At 33.9% G+C, this 19,914-nt stretch overlaps 1 protein-coding gene across 1 annotated transcript; it reads left to right on the forward strand.

Annotated features, from left to right (window-relative positions):
- Nucleotides 1-12,563: 12,563 nt before the first annotated feature.
- LOC143575502 (nucleobase-ascorbate transporter 1-like) lies at nucleotides 12,564-19,135 on the forward strand. Its single transcript, XM_077059862.1, has 14 exons — nucleotides 12,564-12,848; nucleotides 14,850-14,947; nucleotides 15,029-15,205; nucleotides 15,284-15,384; nucleotides 15,495-15,570; nucleotides 16,051-16,110; nucleotides 16,228-16,415; nucleotides 16,510-16,606; nucleotides 17,102-17,188; nucleotides 17,293-17,351; nucleotides 17,420-17,511; nucleotides 17,638-17,715; nucleotides 17,810-17,967; nucleotides 18,631-19,135. The coding sequence occupies exons 1-14, from the start codon at nucleotides 12,773-12,775 to the stop codon at nucleotides 18,841-18,843; spliced, it is 1,560 nt and encodes a 519-aa protein (XP_076915977.1). The 5' UTR covers nucleotides 12,564-12,772; the 3' UTR covers nucleotides 18,844-19,135.
- Nucleotides 19,136-19,914: the final 779 nt, after the last annotated feature.

Genomic DNA, 19,914 nt, shown 5'->3' on the forward strand with positions numbered 1-19,914 from the left:
ATATTGTACCTTTTTTCTGGTATGCAAAAAGCCAAAAAAGTGCGAGCATCTACCATTATTGCAAAGAGAGCTTCCTGGAAATAGTGTTGAAAATCCATAATCTCACATACATCATACACATACATCGTACATTTTAATTGTAGTGAATCGAATATGTAACACAATATTCATATGCAGAATTTGCACCGATTCTTATAACATTTATAAAAAAGTGTTTCTAACCGCAACAAGTGATCATAAAATGTTTGTTATTCAGCTTGCATTATCGCATCTTATGTTGTCATTTGGTGAAGGTATCGATTTGTTTCAGTTTTGTCCGTATATTCGACCATAAAAGGAAGTGGTGTAAGATGTTCTTGGCTAATTATGTGTTACACAAGTTTAGATGCTTAAATGTGCATCCATTTTTGTTCTATATTCAAATTTGTAATGTTGTGACATTCTACTTGAACAAACCATATATGCATGGATAAATATGCTAGAATAATTGTCCTACTAAGATTTGCCACTTTGTATTTTAACTTTGAGCTTTTAGGATTATAGTATAAGCTATTCAACTTTTGATTAAACGGGTCAAATTTAGCTTAAGGTTTATCAACATTTTAAACGCCCATTTTATAACATACTAATCCAATGGTGTTTTGTTCATTTGGCCGCTTCTACATTATATTTTTTAAAAGTTTGAATATACCAGTGGTGTTTTGTTTATTTGACCGCTTCCATGTTATATTTTAAAAAAAATTGAATATACCATTATGATGTCTTTATTTCAACCTACATTTCCTAGTCGACGCTTTATCTTTTGGTTATAGGAGCACACAATGTGCTTATTTATACACATGTCTCCAAGTCGTCTTAGCGTGGGCATCACTACTAGTTAAAGAAGGAAAGGTACAATTAGATGCGCATTTTGGAAGTCATTTAGGTGTGTCCTATAAAGTGTGGTAGATGCTCATGCAAAGTTGCAAACCCAACATGTTTGAGGCAACGTATGACTTTCAAATATATTTACATGCTTTATTTTTGGAAATAACTTTATTAATTTCGAACCTTTTCAATTTCAAAATACTTTACCCGTATTACTTTAAATCCGAATATATAAAATGATTATATAGTTGTTTAATCGGCTTGTTTCTCTTTCAGTTCGAATTGCTTCTTGCGGTCTTTCGGTCTCTACATTATCTCTCTTTGTATCTAATCATCACTATATATAATTATATATAACCAACTGAAGGGATGTTTGGGATTGCTTATTTTCACCGGCTTATCAATTATTAACTTCTTGAAAATGAATAAGGTGTTTGAGATTGCTTTTGACGTGGGAAGGAAAAGTTGATAAGTTAACACTTTTATAATTTATTAACTTACTAAAATAACTGTTTTTCATAAGGTATGTCAAGCACCTCCTGTATAAAGTTTTCTAGGGGATAAATTAACAATTAAATAGTAACGTTGTACAAAGGTTTTTCTAATGCATTTTTGGTAACTTTTAAAAGCAATCATTTGCTTAACTAAGGTCTAAGAGTAAAAGAATAGTCTTATTCAGTTATGGTGATTTTCTTACATATTTGCAGGAAAAAGGTAAAAATGAAGATATTGTTTTACCAGGGGGTATTAAATCCCCTGAAAATAGACAAGAGGATAAAAAAGACACCAAAAAAAGTAGTAATAAACTACACAATTCATTATATATATATATATATATATACACACACATATAAGATGTTATGAACTTATGATATTAAACTTCTAATGATTGTCATGAAGTTAAACAATATAACTTGAACTAAGAATTCCCTGGACATATAAGCAAATAAGACAATGTAATATTAAAATTTGAAGGTTAAGCTTTAAATATAAATCATATTTGGTACAGCATTAGTTTGAAGAAAACTCAAACTAGATAGTTGAATTTTGGAGGGTAAAACTGATCAAACTGTTCAAATCCAACCAAATCACCTTTTGTTTGCATGTTCTGCAATCCTGACCAAATTATTGTTTTTAACAGTTGTAAATTACCTTCAGGTTAGTTAGTTCAAGCAAAATGTAAAATAAATAAAAGTAAGAGAATTATATATGTGTATAAACGAGTGTATGCCCCAATGCCACTTGACTTTCATTTATCCTTGTGATAATATTAGGCATCTTTTTAAACATGCATATCGATCAAATTTTTTATTTTTTGCAAATTGACAAAAACGTGTAATTAATGTAATTATTAATATGCAACTGTTACCAATATTAAAAACTGTGATTGTGATGTATAATAAAATAAAATGATTGATACTTATCCTATGAAAAGTTAAAACATGAGTGTAGTAACAGAAGAAATGAAAAAGAGACACATCAAGAGAATGTGTGTGTGTGTGTGTGTGTCAAACATGATAAAAATAATGGAGGATATATGTATATATATAACACTTGTTGTATAAATACGTTTAAAATTACTTCATAAAATGTTGTTCTAAATTAGTAAATAAGTAATTAATAAATCGCTGCAAACAATATTACAGAATTGAAAATCCAATAGCTAGTCTCCAACAAAACTCACCCTTTTACTTATGCACTTCTGCTATTCTTGTCCCCATGGTTCTCTTAATTTACCATACCGACCTCTTGTTTCAGAAACATGGGAGATCCTGGCTCATTTTGTTTGCATTGTTATTGGGAAAGAAACACAAGGATGGCTCCAAATGGGACCACCAGTTTAGTACAATGGTTTTCAAAAAGTCATAATAACACATTCAATAATTATTCCTTATTTTTACGTTAATGTACTATACATTTGCAAAAAGTAATGTTGCTTCTAATTAGAATATGAGAAAATGATATTTCATGTTTGATGTTAGTATAATTTAAGTTGGATGATGTTGAAACCTTAATGTAAGTGGTGAAGTAAATATTTCCATTTTTTTCATGACCTTCGTCTAATGTAAAGTATAGATTGCATTGTCGTGTCGGCATTCTCCCCATGGTCATCGGTTCGTTGTTTAAAAGGTATAGTAACTAAAGGGGTCATTATTATTGTTTTTTCATTGTGATGCCCCTAACTCTATCAATTTTGTGTACTAACACTTTATACGAAACGAATTCTAGGTCTTATTTTAAACATGCATTGCCATGTAGCACATAAACCGGACAAAGCTAGTTTGGACTTGAGAAGCAAGATAAAATGTTTGGAACAAGATTGTTTATGAAGCACTGACAAATATACGATCAAGATCATCCAAAAAATAAGGGTCATCTGAACGAAGGTCGTCTAGCCTAAGAGTTGCACGACCCAAGGTCAGTCAGACCAAGAGTTACCCAAGTCATAAATTAGTTGGATTAATAATCATCTAAACCAAGAGTTATTTTGATCAAAAGGCGTTCAATCCAATAACCATCTAAACAAAGAGCCAACCGAGAGCCAATATTGAAACCATGAATCATGCAAACAGGAATCACAATGATCAATTGAAATACAAGAGTACATTTGAGTCACTTATCGCACATGATTGTTATAGGGTCAAAACATTGTAACATAACGAATATGAATTACATTGTAATATCCTAGGGTTTACAATGTTGTAACTTGTAATGCCTATTTTGGGTCTAGGCCCAACCTAGTTTGATTCAGCCTAAGGCTTAAGCTCATCACTCTCCCCTATATAAGAGATCGAGGATGTCTCTCCAAACAAGGGAGCTCTTCCCGTACCTTACAACTACTCGCCTTATCTTTCTCTACTATCGTCTAATCTTTTTTTGCATATGTTGCACACACATGTATGCATATAAATACATAATGTTTTTCTTTATGCAATATATTGATTTGGTTGACGAAAGATGTTCTTTAGAGCTTTGACATCTGCTCACTTTCAAGAGGGTTATTTACATCTTGTGCAACTCAAGTTCTATATCAACGAAGACTATAACTCATCTAATCTGACAATTAAACAAGATCTAGTAAAAGATCAGGACAACAGTTACTTGAGATTTTATAAGTAGATGTTACTTACATTATAATAAATAAAAATATAGATTATATTTATAAGACGTTAACCCTTGAAAAAAAACTAAGTATGAATTGCAATTAAAAACATGTTGCAGTCTCAAAATATATATTAGAAATATGTTGTTTGAAATTATTTATGTGTTTATTTGACGATTTATATATTTTTTCTGTGTCGTATACGGGTCAATAACCAAGTTGATAATTATAAAAAACATTGTGCAATTCGGGCATTAAAGTTTCCACCAGCTTCATCTGCATTCGTACGTACCACTATTGATTATAAGCAATGGTCACAATCGGTTTTACACTAATGCCCATTTTTTCACCTACCCAATTTAGCCCTTTCAAGTATATTTTCTCTCTCTAGAATAAATGCAATATCTTCTATTTATTTTATTTATATTTTTATTTAAATATGATTTCAAATGACTTGTATATATCATGCTTAGTTGTGCTTCGGGTTGGAAGATAAATTCACACGCTTATTTGAAACAAGTGTCTGAATTCATGTTACGACCTGAAACATAATTAGAATGAGATATAAATAATTATTTTTGAGTTAGTAATGTAGCCTATGTTATTAACCTGTTAATCTATTTGAAAAATTTTGGAAATGTTTATTTATATGAACTTAATTTTAAAAGTGTTTGGAAAGTAATGCTTGATTCTCTATTTAGAAAATTTTATTTTAACTATTTGTTTTCAAAAAGTGACCAAAGGAACAGTGATCTACCATATCCCGGTGACTTTCTTTATAGGAGGTCGCCGGTTCAAGTTTTACTCGTGACAAAATGTCTTACGTGAGCTATGAGTTTTATTATAGTGGTCCTTCGATCGGACGTTGGAATTGGTGACGGGCTTTTGTTTTAGAAAAAAAAAGGTGCACTTCTATATGATAAACGAACGATTTTTGGTTTGTGTATTGTAATCCAAAGATTTTTTCAATCAGCCTTTTGTTTGGAAAAATTCACAAAAAGTCCATTTTATCATTCAATGCATGTCAAGAAAATGTCTATCTTATTAATAAGTTCCAGAAATGTCTTCTTAATTCCGCCAGATCCTACCATAGTTAATAGTGTAAACGCTGTCAAGAAAAAATCTCTCTCTCTCTCTCAACTCTTTATTGACATTGAATAATAAAATGAACATTTCCCTTTCAAAAATCACCTGGTATTAGTTTGAGAACTATAAAAATGAGATTTCAAGGAACTTTTGAAGTGGCTTGTGCAAATGTGATCATAATCTTTTATGACCCTGATCTAGAATGTATTTTATCTCTAGAGTTCCATCTAAATGTTTACATCTAATGATGTTGAAACTTTCAAAGAAGTCTCCATTGAGTTTGTAGGGATCCCACCTCTGAAACTGAAAGACATTTTCAAGAAACCTTTGTTTAAGGCTATAACTATGCTAGAGCTATGTATGGTTCATTGGTACTTCAAGAGACTTAGAAGGTTCTGAATCCGGGCATAGCGAATTGAAAGATAAACGGGTTGTGACGAGTAAGGTATTACTATTATTATTGAAAAACTGTATGTAAATCTAATATGATGTTTAATAAGAAAAATAAAAGAAAAACAATAGTTTCATGAAGCAACAACACACGTAATAAAAATATTTGAATGAAAGGTCCCCGCACATTCAACGTATATAAATATTTATGTAGTTAATTAAACAAGGGACCACGGTAAATATTTGATATTTATGTCACAAGCCGTAGTACCCTCGTCTTTCAAATGTCTGCCCATGTTTTGGACGTATTTAAGGCTCTCAATCCATCATAATAAATATATGTAGCAAGTAGACATACTATCACTTTAATTAATATGTTTTACGTTTAATAAACATAGGCAGTGTACGAAAAAACCATATGGTTTCTACTTTTTATTCATAAATCTCATAAATTATTATTGCCGGTTCTCTCTGTTGTGTAACAATCAACTAAGATTTGTACATATAGTGTCACAAATCTCATTTAAGGAGCTGGGTGGGGGGTTGTGGCACTTTGGGGGTGTTTGGCCTAGCTTTTTTAACAAAGCTTATAGCTTTTTTAGTTTTTTTTTTTTTTTTTACAAAATAAGCTTAACTTGGTGTTTGGTTTAGCTTTTTAAGCTTATGCTTATGAGCTTATATAAGCTAATTTGAAGAAGCTTATTTGAATATGGTTTTTTAGCTTATTTAAATAAGCTTATTTGTTTAAGGGTGTAAGTTACTCATTTGCCCTCAAATGGTGATGGATTAATAATTATTGAAACAACTTATTAAAGAATTGTGGATTTAACAATTTATTAATATGCATAATCAACTTGTAGAATATAAGGCAATCCAGAGTCCAGACACTTAAAAAAAGCTTATCAAATAATAAAAATAAGCTATAAGCTACTTTAAAATATAATCATAAGCCAGAAAATAAAAGTTAAGCCAAACACCTCCTTTAAACAAACTTTGCATTTTCCATCTATACAAGAGAGATTGAGTTATAAGAAATGCATTACTTCAAATATCATCAATACGTTTTTTTGATGAGAGGAAACTTTACGTTGGAGTGTGCTTGGGTGAGAGATTTTAATGATGGTTAACAATTTAAAAGCCTCTATTCAGGTAACAAAACCAAAGTGTTTAGCTCGTTGTGGACAACGTATATGATATATCTTATGTTAACAAATTGCGATGGTCTACTAATTAAGTTCATTAACAAAATGGAGGTGGTGATGGCAAGGCTTATAATTATGATATGCATTAATGTGCATTACTTTGATATGTAATATGGTAAAAAGGATTTGCTTTCTATTACATGTATTAAACATCAAAATGACTTGTCATGATAAAAAAATAAGGTTTTACATTCATACATGTAATTTGATATATATACAATGTTTTTCTACCATGATACAAGTTAAGTTTTATATATTCATATGTGTAATTGATGGGAATGAACTCATAAAATGTGTTATCTAAAGATCCGAAAAAGAATGAGGAACTAAAATATGAGGGAAAAAATATATTGCTGTATTTACCAAAAATTAATTGATTACTTAATTACAACTAAGCATTGCATATACATAACTTTTAATTAAGTTTTTTTCCATGTATAAGCAATATATATGCATGCATTTATAACCAAGAAATAAGATTTATTCTTAACAACATTAAATAAAACCCGTACCCGGGGTAACCCAATAGTAAAAGGCAACTCTATATGTACGCAATCACAGACAACGTTGGGTAGTCCGAGCCTAACATCTGTTGTTCAGGGGAAAATCGGTTGTCCAAAGACCCATCATAATAAAACCTTGTTAGAATCATATTTGAACTTTAGACCTTGCAACCTATAGCTCAAATCTTTAATACCGAGAAAGAAGATCAATACTCCATTTAGTTTTGACTTAAATTTAACGTGTTTCTCATTGATAAAGAAATTAAAAAAAAAACAATTTTTCTATATAGGCACAAACTATGTCCATCTATTTTTCTTCTACTTAACTAGAATTTTTGTTGTTTAAAATTTAGTATGAGACGTTATAACACTTTTCTCAAATAATCGAAGATATGTTTTGGATTCACAATTAAATGTCAATTTTAAATAGTATTTTTATAAAAGCTTGAAATCATCAATACAAAATCTGATTTGAGAAAACTTTAGATGATATTTTAATTAATGCAAACTTAACGGTTTCGTCCAAAACAAAATCATATATTACAAACTTATTATTATTATTATTATTATTATTATTGTTGTTGTTGTTGTTGTTATAACAACAAAATTAATAAATTGTGACAAGGAGTAGTATCACAAAAAAAACCAATTAATTTTCTCAGTAAAAAAAACTCAACATAATTTTAATATTCTTCTAAGTTTTTACGAAAAAAAAATTTCAACATAATTTCATGTATTAAAATTTGTACGCTTTTCTAAAATGCATATACTCGTGTAAAAGTATTCATAATAATAACTCGTTAAGCTGTTACCCATTAAAAGCAGCGTTGTAGAACTCCCTGTCTATTAGTCGGTCGGTAATCTGATTGAAATCTAAATAATATTTCAAATATACATATATATACATCAAATTTTATGTAATTAACTTTTTTTAATTTGACTAATTTTAACCAAATTATTAAGTATTAATCAATAAGTGTTTGTTATAAGTTGATGCATTGTCTATGTTAACTGTCAAGAGGCTAAAAACAAAATAAAAAGTATAATAATTTTTCCTAGTGATATTAACTCTTTTGTCAAAAAAGTGTGACAAAAAGTAAATATGTATACAACTTGTTTGAATTTATAAATACTCAACATTGGGCATGCTTTCAGGCTGATTTTTTAAAGATTATGGACGAATTTTTTATGACAGGTCAATTCAGGTTCGGTGTCCTCGCCTCTTTTATCGCGTTAATTCCGAAGATGAAAGATCCAACATACTTGGGGGATTTTAGATCGATTAGTCTCATTGGTTGCATTAATAAAGTAGTTTCAAAAGTGCTGGTAAACCGGTTAAAGCGAGTGATTGGTAAACTGGTCTCAGCTGAGCAATCAGCTTTCATCCGCAATCGTAGTATTCTAGACGGGCCTCTAATGCTAAACGAAATGTTTGCCTACTATAAGAAGTCAAGAAAACGCGGTATGATGTTTAAGGTGGATATTGAGAAGGCAGGCCTATGATACTTTAAACTGGAATTTTATTTTATCGACGACATGTTGAGGCAAATGAGGTTTCCCGATAAATGGAGAAAATGGATTCTCCTAGGGGGGAAGGGCTAGTTAATGGATCTCCTACACCAGAATTCAATTGTTACCGAGGCCTTCGGCAGGGTGACCCGTTATCTCCATTCCTATTCGTTTTGGCAATGGAAAGCTTGACGGGGGTAATGAAGAAGGCTGGCCAGGTGGGGTTGTTTAAAGGTTTAACATGTGGTCATGGAGGGCCGATAGTGACGCACCTTTTATATGCTTATGATGTCATCTTTGTTGGCGAATGGGATCAAGTGAACGTGGTAAATCTTCGTCGGATCCTTCGATGTTTTTATTTGGTATCCGGTCTAAAAATTAATGTTAACAAAAGTTGGGTGTACGGTATTAGGGTGGAGGAACCAGAAAGGTTAGAGATGGCGAGTTTATTGAATAGCAAGGCGGGTTCGTTTCCGTTTAAGTACCTCGGTTTGCTAGTCGGCGGGAATATGAATCTGGTGGCTTCGTGGGATCTGGTTGTGGAGACGTTTAGGAGAAGGCTTTCACTTTGGAAAGCTAAAAAGCTCTCCTTTGGGGGGCGAATTACGGTAATTAAATCAGTGTTGAACTCTTTACCGACATACTTCTTTTCGTTGTATAAAGCTCCGGAAGGGGTGCTGGAAAAATTGGAAAGGATTAGACGAGTTTTCTTGTGGGGAGGGTCGGAAGAGGTTGTAAAAATAAACTGGGTAGCGTGGGATAAGGTGATAGCTCCAAAGGGGAACGGGGGTCTTGGGTTGGGATCCCTACGAGACACTAATTTAGCAATGTTGGCAAAGTGGTGGTGGAGATTCAAGAGTGAGAAAAATGGGTTGTGGAGGAAAGTGATTTGGTCTATTCATCACTTGGAAAGGTCATGGTCTTTTATTCCTGTTAACGTTTCGGTTCCGGGACCTTGGAAACAAATAGTGATGATTTCAAAAAAACTTGAAGAAGTTGGTATAGTTTTGGAAGATGCCTTTACATGTGAAGTGAGGAATGGCGAGAACACTCTTTTATGGATGGATAAGTGGTGTGGAGATCGAGCCCTTCAGACCAGGTTCCCGCGGTTGTACCAACTCGAGTCAAATAAGGAGTGCTATGTTTCTGATAGGCTTACAATGTATATGGATGAGATATGTGGAACTTGGGGTTGGATTAGAGAACCATTGGGCCTGCAAGAAATAGAGGAGCTCAGGGGGATTCTATCTGTGGTCCAACATGTTCGGTTACAGGTGGGGGCAGACCGGTTAACTTGGGGTTTGGATCAAGGTAATAATTTTTCGGTGAGAAGTCTTAAGCAAAGGATAGATTCGGTGCAGGGAGGAGACGTGGATTACACAATAGAATGGAATAATTATGTTCCTAAGAAAGTCGGGGTGCTAGCGTGGAGGGCAGAAATGGATCGAATCCCGGTTTTAGTTGAGTTAGCCCGTAGAGATGTAGTGGTTGCATCTACATGGTGCCCGGTATGTGGCGAGGCAGAGGAGACGGCGGAACATATCTTGATTTCATGCAAATTTGCTCAAACGGTTTGGCATTGTATCGCTAATTTGTGTAAGGTCCCAACCTTCTTTGCTTTCTCAATTCGTGACATTCTGGAGCTTCATAAACATTACATATTGCCCAAACGGAAAGCTAAGATGTTCCATGCGGTTTGTCTAACTTTGGTATGGTGCCTATGGAAAACGAGAAATATGGTGGTCTTCGAAAGGAAGGAGGCGAACGTCAATAACATACTGGGAGAAATTAAAGCGTTAAGTTTTTTGTGGGTTTCTAATAGGTCTAAGAATTTAGACATTACGTGGGAGAGGTGGAGAGTATTTAATTTTTGATATATTTTGATTGTTGATGCTGTAGTTGTGTTTCTCGGCCTAGCTTCTTGCTAGGTCGAGATTTTTTACATTTATATATCTACTTGATTGGTCGTTCAAAAAAAAAAGCAAAGATAAAAAAGGGATCGTGGGCCGGGGGCTTTCATTTGAAGTAAGGCTGAGGGGTGTGGGGGGCGCGAGAGGGGGCGCGAGTGGGGGCGCCAGCCAATAATATTGTGACGTGTGGCAGAGAGATAAAGTTAATAAGATGGGTGTTGGTAGTGGTGCTCGCGCCCCGGGACATGGTGTGGAGGGGCGCGAGAGGGGGCGCGAGTGGTTTTTTTTTTATTTTTTTATAAATGTATTAAAAAAACGTATTATTAAAAAAACTCATAAATTATTTAAAAAAACACACATTAATTAAAAAAACACATTAATATCTAAAAAAAAATTAAAGTACTAAAAAAACATTATTCTTATTCTTCGGCTTGGTCTTCTTCGATCAACCTCTTCCGGATACGTTCCTTTTGTTTTTCCATCAGCATTTGGTCGACCGGATTTAGGTTACTGAAGTCTCTTGTAAGGAATTCCAAATCTCTCATTCTTTTTTTTTCCATTTTGTCATTAGAGACCACCTCCATGGTTTTGTTGAATTTATTGAGGGATTCAACAAGATCGTTGATGTTTACGGCTTCCCCCTCAGCCGGTTTTTTGCCCCTGGCGTCCCTTCCCAATGGCCGCCTTCTCGGCGGTGAAGACGTTTCCTCCCCCGCAACGTTTAGGTCGAATCCAACCCGGCAATCCGACCCGGCGGAAGTGCTGTACGCTCCAGACGAACTAGTTTTAGTCCGTTTCGGCCCTACTTCCGCATCAACGTCCGGCGCCACCAGCTCAACCCACTTAGAACACCTTCTCAACCTCTCCCACACCTTTACATCGTCCCACGTCTTCACCGTCCCATACCTCCGCAGGCACTCCTGCCTCCACTCTTCGACAGTGAAATTATAAACCGCCAAATCGTCACTGCCACTTGGTCTCATACGACCGGCGTTCCTGTTGAACAGATTAGTAAACAAGCCGACAAATTTTCTGATTTCGGTCCACCGACCCGAAATCATATCGGCGTTCCGCTCTGTACTCCCAACGAGCGAATAGAACGTCTCCCTAACCTTTGTCCAAAAGACCTTGCTCTTTTGGTAGTCCGCTGCAAAATGCATAAATAAATTTGTAAGTCATTTAACTTTTTTATTAAAAATCATTTTTAAAAACGTTAAAACAATTACCGCAACGCCGATCCTCAGAAGTGACTATCCAAGCCCGACACAGGGCTTCCTTCTCATCCGATGACCACGGAGTGATTTTCCGTTTCGTCCTTCCGGTCGAAGCCGAACCCGACCCGTCCGTTGCAATTTGTTTTTTCCGGTGGACGCGTCTTCTTTGTCCCGCAGCTTCACCTTCTGGTTCTTGTGTCTCCGGAACTACAAAGTTAGGAGACGGTTGTATGTTGGATGGTTGAAAGCCGGATGGTTGTTGCGACCCCGAATAAAACATCGCTTGGTCCGGTGCCGACCATAAATCCTCGTAACTGTAATCTGAATCTAGGTTTGGGTACCAATTTCCAGCCATGTTTTTAAAAAAAGGTTTGGAAGATGGGGTGATTTTGGGTTTTGGGTGTGGTATGTGATATTGGTATGTGATATTGGTGTTGGTTTGGGTTTGATATAGGTTGAATAGAGAGAAAAAATCGGGTTTGATTTTGGTTTGATATTGGTTGCAATGTATGTTATTATATAGAGTAAAAAATTTTTTTTTTTTTAATAAAAAACGAGCCCAACGGCTCTTTTCACGCATTCCCAGACCTCCTTCACGCTCCCCCAGCCGCTACCCCACCCGCGCCTGCCTCTTTTTCCGCGCTCGCGCCCCTTTCGCGCCCCTCTCGCGCCTCGGTGGTGTGGTCCTCGCGCCCCGGGGCGCGAGCGTCTCGCCTCTTGCGCCCTTTCTCGCGCTCCGCACCCCTCAGCGTAAGAAGTATAGTATAGAGATAGCTAACTATAAAGTAACTAATGTTCTGTTTCTGTTTCACACAGCCCACATTTCACTCTCTCTTAATATTATTGTTATTAATTTATTATTCTCTCTCCAACTTTCAATTTTTATTTTCTTTTCCAACTTTTCCACCACTCTGCTTGCTGTGCTGTGCTTTACTTTCTCATTAATCTTCTTCCTTCTTCTTCATCAAGATTCTCTCAAGCTTCATCAATGGCGGACATCAGTCATCCACCCATGGAACAGCTTCAAGACTTGGAGTACTGCATAGATTCCAACCCACCATGGCGTATGCTTTTCATTTCCTTCTTTTATTCCACACAAAATAAAACAATTATGTTTTAAAGGATTATTTATTTATTTATTTATATATATTCTTCAGTTTCATGCAGTGTTCTTAATTCTTGACTGATTTTTGAATTATCATAAGATTTATGGGGATTTTTTTATAATGTTTGATTATTATTTATTATTGTTATTAATATTTTTATTATTTATTTATTATTTAAAATTTTGTAATTATGGTATGTCTTGAATGGAGCATGTTTGTCAGGTTTAGAAAAATGTTTGTGTTTTGGGGTGGAATTGGGAACAGGGAAAGTGGAACACCAATGCGGCTTCTTTTCTTTTCTTTTAATTTTTTTTTTATAAATAAGATTTATGGAATTTTGTATGAGTTTTTTTATCGTGATTTGAAAAGTAATTACCCGATCAGGTGAAGTTACTTTTTTCTCACTCCTAATCTTATTAAAAAAAACAATTCTTATTAAATATCAAATATATTATATTTATAAAATTAAGAGGCTTGTTTATAAACAAATTATTTTATTTGTCATATCATAACAATAAAGAAAAATAGCAGTAAGGATTTAAAATATTTTTTCAAACTTGAAATTTTCAAATAACTTATTTAAAAAACATTTTTCAGATAAGTATGTACAATCTTTTTTATATATATAACGTAGATTTTAATATGTTTATGTTTTATATGTAGATGCCATAGTACTTTTTAATATATAGATATGAAATTATTGTTATTATATGCATAAAAGGAAAATTTATGTATACAGAGGATTTTTATTTTTCTTGTTATTCTTATAAAACATATATTTTAAATATATAGTATTTTTTTGGGAACGTAAGCTATACGAGTTGCAGTACTGCATCGGTACCTTCACAAATCTAACCGATTCTGTCCGAACAATATTGGTACCTGTATCAGTATTATTCAAACCGATATCGGTACTCGTCGATGTATGGACGTCTTTTTGGACATATCACAATTTCATTATTGTGATTTTTCCTAAATTCTTTGTTTTAGGTATTTAGAAAAATAAACTTTAAAAAAAATATCCTCTAACTGTTTGTTCTAAAATAAAAAACTACATTTTAAATTGTTTAAATATTTTTTTAATTCTCAGTTAAAGATGTTTTTTAATGTTTCCATATATGACTAGACTAAAGAAAACATTTAAAACAAAAGGCTACTTAAAAATGATCTAAAACAATTGTGTTTAGTCATAAACAACAATTATTAATATTTATATATAAGAAAAATAATATATGACTAAAAAGACGAAAAAGAGAAAAATAATTGATTTAGTTTCTAACCTTTTTCAAAAGACGGTTCTAATTTTTTTTAACTTCCGCATAGAATTGTTTTTAGTCATATATATCGTAACACTAAATAACATTATTAACTGAGAATTAAAATAAATTATTTAAACAAAAAAGTTAAGATATAGGTTTATTTTTGAAAAAAAAAACTGGAGAATATTTTTTTGAAAACCATGTTTATTTTTTTTCTTATAATAAAAATTGTTTTTATTCAATGGGATTAAGAGTGAGAAAAAAGAAATTTCACCTATTTTGGTAATTACTTTTCAAATCACCTATATTGGTAAATATTTTTTCCCCTCCACCCATTTTGGTAAAAAACTCAATTTTGTATTGATATGTGTAGAGCAAAAGTCAAGGGTATGAAGGTTGTTGTTGATTATTTATTGACCAAGTGGGTCACCCAATTTGTCATTTTCAAACAATTTCTATTTTTGGTTTGGTGGTAAAGAAGATCAAAATATCAAATCCATCTTTTTTTTGGTTGAATCATTGTGAAATCATGAAGATTTGAAAGATTTGAATTATGAACTTTATGTGTTATTATTAGGGTTTAATTTGTTGTTGTGTGTTATGTGATTAATAATGCAAGTTTAGGGTATTTTTGGACAAAATGTGTTACTTTGATGTGATATTGAGATTTAATGTTTTACTTAAATTTGTTGTTTTGTAGCCGAAACGATTTTGTTAGCATTTCAAAACTACGTTCTTATGATTGGAACAAGTGTGATGATATCTACTATGCTAGTCCCCTTGATGGGTGGATCAGATGTAAGCATTTTTTTTATAAAAATTTGAACTTTTTACATGGTGATTTAAGTATTAATTGTTTTCTTTAATGGCATCGAGTAGGGCGACAAGGCTCGTGTTATACAGACGTTACTATTTGTAGCTGGAATCAAGACACTTCTGCAAACACTATTTGGAACCCGATTGCCTGCGGTTGTTGGAGGCTCGTTTGCATATCTTATGCCCATTCTTTATATTATAAACGATTCGTCTTTGCAACGAATCCCTGATAATCATGATGTATGTTTTTTTAAATTTCAAAAGATTGGATTTAGAGTTTTAAGATTTGTGTATTGAAATAAATCTTTTTTTTTGTAGAGATTTATACAAACAATGAGAGCTATTCAAGGGGCTTTAATTGTTGCTTCTAGCATTCAAATTGTAATTGGTTACAGCCAGCTTTGGGGTCTCTTTTCGCGGTATATTAATGTTTATAATTATAATGTTATGTATTCTAATTATGTGTAACTTTCTTTAATATTGTTATGTTTTTTATATTGAATTTGTATATTTTGCTTCCTTTTTGTAGATTCTTTAGCCCTCTAGGTATGGCACCGGTTGTTGGATTGGTCGGTTTGGGTCTATTTCAACGCGGGTTTCCAATCGTAAGTTGGTTATATCTCGAATTTCTTTTTCAAGTAAAAAGTTGACATTTTTTAAGAGATATGAGCATGCCATTTGTAGAAAGGAAGTCTTTTTATTAAAAAGGCGTATACTTTCTTTTTAAAGAACTTGCGTGTAGTACTTATTACACACTCGGTTGCATAATGATGAAATAGAGGAATCATTTACCAAATCTAAAAACAAAATCTTTAAATTGGAAGTATGATGACGTGTCTATACGTAACTTAAGCTTTACAATTTGCCTAAAAGATAACGCAAATTTGTAATCTTTGTGCGACATTCAAAGAATAGTGTAATTGTATTGGTCAGTTGTTTTTTGTCCAAAAGATTTGAATTCATACATATTATGAAGTTGGAAATTAGCCCATTTGACTAGGAAAGCCAACGTGCATGATTATTACTGTATCGTGTTTATCTTATCGTCTGGTTTACATTTTGTTGTTTGGTGTTTCTTTTCTTAGCTAGGAAATTGTGTGGAAATCGGGTTACCTATGCTACTTTTGGTTATTGGAGTTTCACAGGTAAGTTATTGTTATAATTATCATTTATTTGAAAAAGTTATTAAACCAAATGCTATCTTTTACACCTGTGTTGTGTTGATGCAGTCAATAATGTAACATCTTTTGCTCATATTGTAGTACTTAAAGCACACAAAACTACTAAAAGACGTGCCCGTTTTTGAGCGGTTTCCTTTGTTGATATGCACATCAATCATATCGATTTATGCGATCATACTAACGGCCAGTGGGGCCTACTGGAATAAACAGCATGCGACTCAAGTAAGCTGCCGTACAGACAGAGCAAATCTCATATCCACCGCTCCATGGTCAGTTAACTATATTAATAAAATTATAAATTCATGTAATGTCCTTAGATATTTGGTCTCAAACTAAAATCCATATGCATGAATGAACTTTTAGGTTCAAGTTTCCATACCCTTTACAGTGGGGCCCACCTACATTTTCAGCCGGTCATTCTTTCGCGATGATGTCATCAGTTCTTGTGTCGATGGTTGAGGTAATGTTTGTATTTGGAAACCTTCATCATCATCATCATCATCATCATCATCGTACTCAGTATATCCCACCAATAGCAATGCTATGGTAGGGTCTGAGGAGGGTAAGATGTAGACAGCCTTACCTCTATCCCATAGGGATAGAGAGGCTGCTTCCGGTGAGACCCCCGGCTCGATAGTAGTTTTGCATCAAGCCTTGGACATAAGGCACATAGCACTCAATCATCGGGACACCGGCTGATTGGTGCATGTGCCCTTGTCTTTCGGCTATCAACGCCACCACATGATGCCTGATTAACCTTCCGCCACTTTTAACGTTATTTTCACGAGATTAGTAAAATAACGTCAAAATTAGTGCAATTTTACTTTTGCCCACCCGAGGGTTCACACATATATACATTATATGCGCGCACCGCAAGCAGGGCGTAATTTGGAAACCTTAATAACTGATTTGTTTCTGGTTTTGTATTAATAGTATTATATTTATGTTATGTCAGTCGACTGGTGCATACATGGCGGCATCTCGGTTGGCAATTGCGACCCCACCACCTGCTTATGTGCTTAGCAGAGGCATTGGCTGGCAGGTGAGTTTGTATCTACTAGTATGCTTATCTTAGAAATGGACAAATGGCTAATTTAACCATGAAGGATGAAGCTCACAATGTATGTTTGTAAATTGTTCAAATAGGGAATAGGTGTACTTTTGGATGGTCTTTATGGAACCGGAACTGGATCCACTGTTTCGGTGTAAGAGCCTAATTATGATCAAGTTTTAACTTTTTTTTTTGTTTAGACTAATTTAAGTTTTATCTCAGTGAAAATGTGGGTCTTCTTGGACTAACACGAGTTGGGAGTCGAAGAGTTGTTCAGATTTCTGCTGGTTTCATGATTTTCTTCGCCATATTAGGTTAGTTTAATATTTATTAACATTGTATTTGTCAGTTTATTACATTTAGTGATATAAAGTAATTCTTGTCTTACTAAAATTCGCGTATGATAGATCTAATATAAGATTTATTTTGCGTTTTTGAAGGAAAATTTGGAGCTGTATTTGCATCTATACCGTTTCCCATATACGCCGCGGTATATTGTGTTCTATTTGGTCTTGTAGGTATGTGATTACAACTTCCCAAATGATTTGTAGCACAAGTAGTCTTTATTTTTTAAAATTTTGTATTTTAAGAATTTTATATATGTTTATGTAGGCGCGGTTGGATTATCATTTCTTCAGTTCACTAACATGAACTCTATGCGAAACCTCATCATAATCGGACTTTCCCTTTTTCTTGGAATCTCCATTCCTCAATATTTTGATGAGTACGCGACTATAAAACATGGACTTGTTCGCACCAATGCCGGTTGGGTATCACCCCTTTAATTCCTTTTCTTTTCTTGCTATTTTGATATCATGTGTCACTTTATTTTTTTATGGTTATCTTTTCACTACACTTTACACTTCAAGAAAATGTTTTCTTGAGTCGTGGGTCTCAATGGGACCGCTGACCAGCCTCTCTATCCTTTGAGATAGAGAAAAGGTTTGTCCCATCCTACATTCTGTTGGCCCGAAACTAGATATTTGATATTGAATTGATAAAGATAATTGACGAACAAGAAGATAATATGAACAACAATATTTATTGAATAACTTGAACTTGGATTGAATGATTTAAACGTACAATTGTTGGCCCTATTTATAGATTAATAGACCATTCATAACTTGACATGTGTACATGGAAGTTACTATCTTCCAATTTGACACATCTAGACCCTAGACTTTAAAACATCTATTAAATCATAATTAAACATAGTTTCAACTATTTACAATACTACCCCTATACTTCTGATGATGTGTGATTAACACTACACATTCCTACCCTCCCCGACCTTACCGACCTTACCGGTAGCTTGAGTGGGATTTTAAATTTTTTATTGGATACTTTTGTTTCTTTGTTTGTTTGTTATACGCCTTACAAGAATATTGTATTATCATTTATGGTATTTATTTTTTAATTTTTTAATTTTACAGTTTAATGCATTCTTGAATGCCATATTCTCGTCACCACCGACAGTAGGATTGATGGTGGCGGTGTTTCTTGACAACACGTTAGACGTGGTGAATTCAAAGAAAGATAGAGGGATGCCATGGTGGGTGAAGTTCAGAACATTTAGAGGGGATAACAGGAATGAAGAGTTCTATACTTTGCCCTTCAATTTGAACAGATTTTTCCCGCCGACATAACAAAGAGGAGGTGTGAGAAGGCAGCAGCAAGCCATTGATCAAAAAGAGAGAAGACAAGTTGATTACAAACTCCCATTTTGTAGTGATTTTATGGACAAAAGTGTTCCTTGAATTTGGGACTGGTTAGAGTTCTTTTTGGGGTCATAAATTAAGAGTTAAGATTATTGTGTTGATCCATTAGATATTTTGTGTAGGAGCAGAGCAGTGTACAAATATTTGAAATGTCTAGAGAGCTTTTGATCATTGGTTCTTTTGGAGGTTTCTTTACTAATAAAATGAACAGTAGTGAGATTATGTTCTTGAGTTGTTGTATAGAATGAAGAATGAAGAATGAAGATGTATGTGCATAACTGCATACATATGTATGTCAAAGTACACATCTAAATGTATTTAGTTATGAATACAAGACTTGCATTATTGTCACATTTCACATGTCTGCGCGCACACGAGTGGGATATAGTAAGCTAGTTGTCCTTTCTTGTATAATACAAAAAAATTGGTAAATGGTGGTATCTACCATCTACATGTCTAATAAGATCTTTACTAAGATTTCCGCCATGGATTTACTTTTTGATTTTCTAATATAAGGTAAAGTAAATAGTTGAAATGCTGTAAGTCGACCGAAAAAATGAATGCACAACAGTTTTTATCCTGTGGTCAACCTTCCGAACTCAGCAAGATGGCCTTTTTGAAGATGCGTTGGCCGAATTCTGCTTAAAAATGTACAGTCTAATGTTGTCTTTCTCAAACAGATGTTGTAGTCTGCCAGTTTTTATCATCGTTCATCAAGCACTCTCCCATTTGTCTTCTATTATGCCTTTGTGGTGGTTTACAATTTTCTCATTTGTCTTTTATGTATGCCTTTGTGGTTGTTTACGAGGGCGAAGCTTCATTAGGGCCAGGGGTGGCCCCGGCCCCCTGTTTTTTTTTTTGCGTAGTAGTGTAAATTGATCCTTTTTCGCCCGAAAATTTGTATACATAATGTAAATTTACCCGTTTTCTTACCAAAATTTGAGCCCGGCCCCCCTCGTTTATGTTTTTTAAATACATTTTGAGTCCGGCCCCTCTGAC

This window comes from Bidens hawaiensis, unplaced genomic scaffold (genome assembly GCF_021521415.1).
Source record: "Bidens hawaiensis isolate Kalapana, Puna unplaced genomic scaffold, B.hawaiensis_p1.1 tig00027525_1, whole genome shotgun sequence".
In the NCBI taxonomy this organism is placed as follows: domain Eukaryota; kingdom Viridiplantae; phylum Streptophyta; class Magnoliopsida; order Asterales; family Asteraceae; genus Bidens; species Bidens hawaiensis.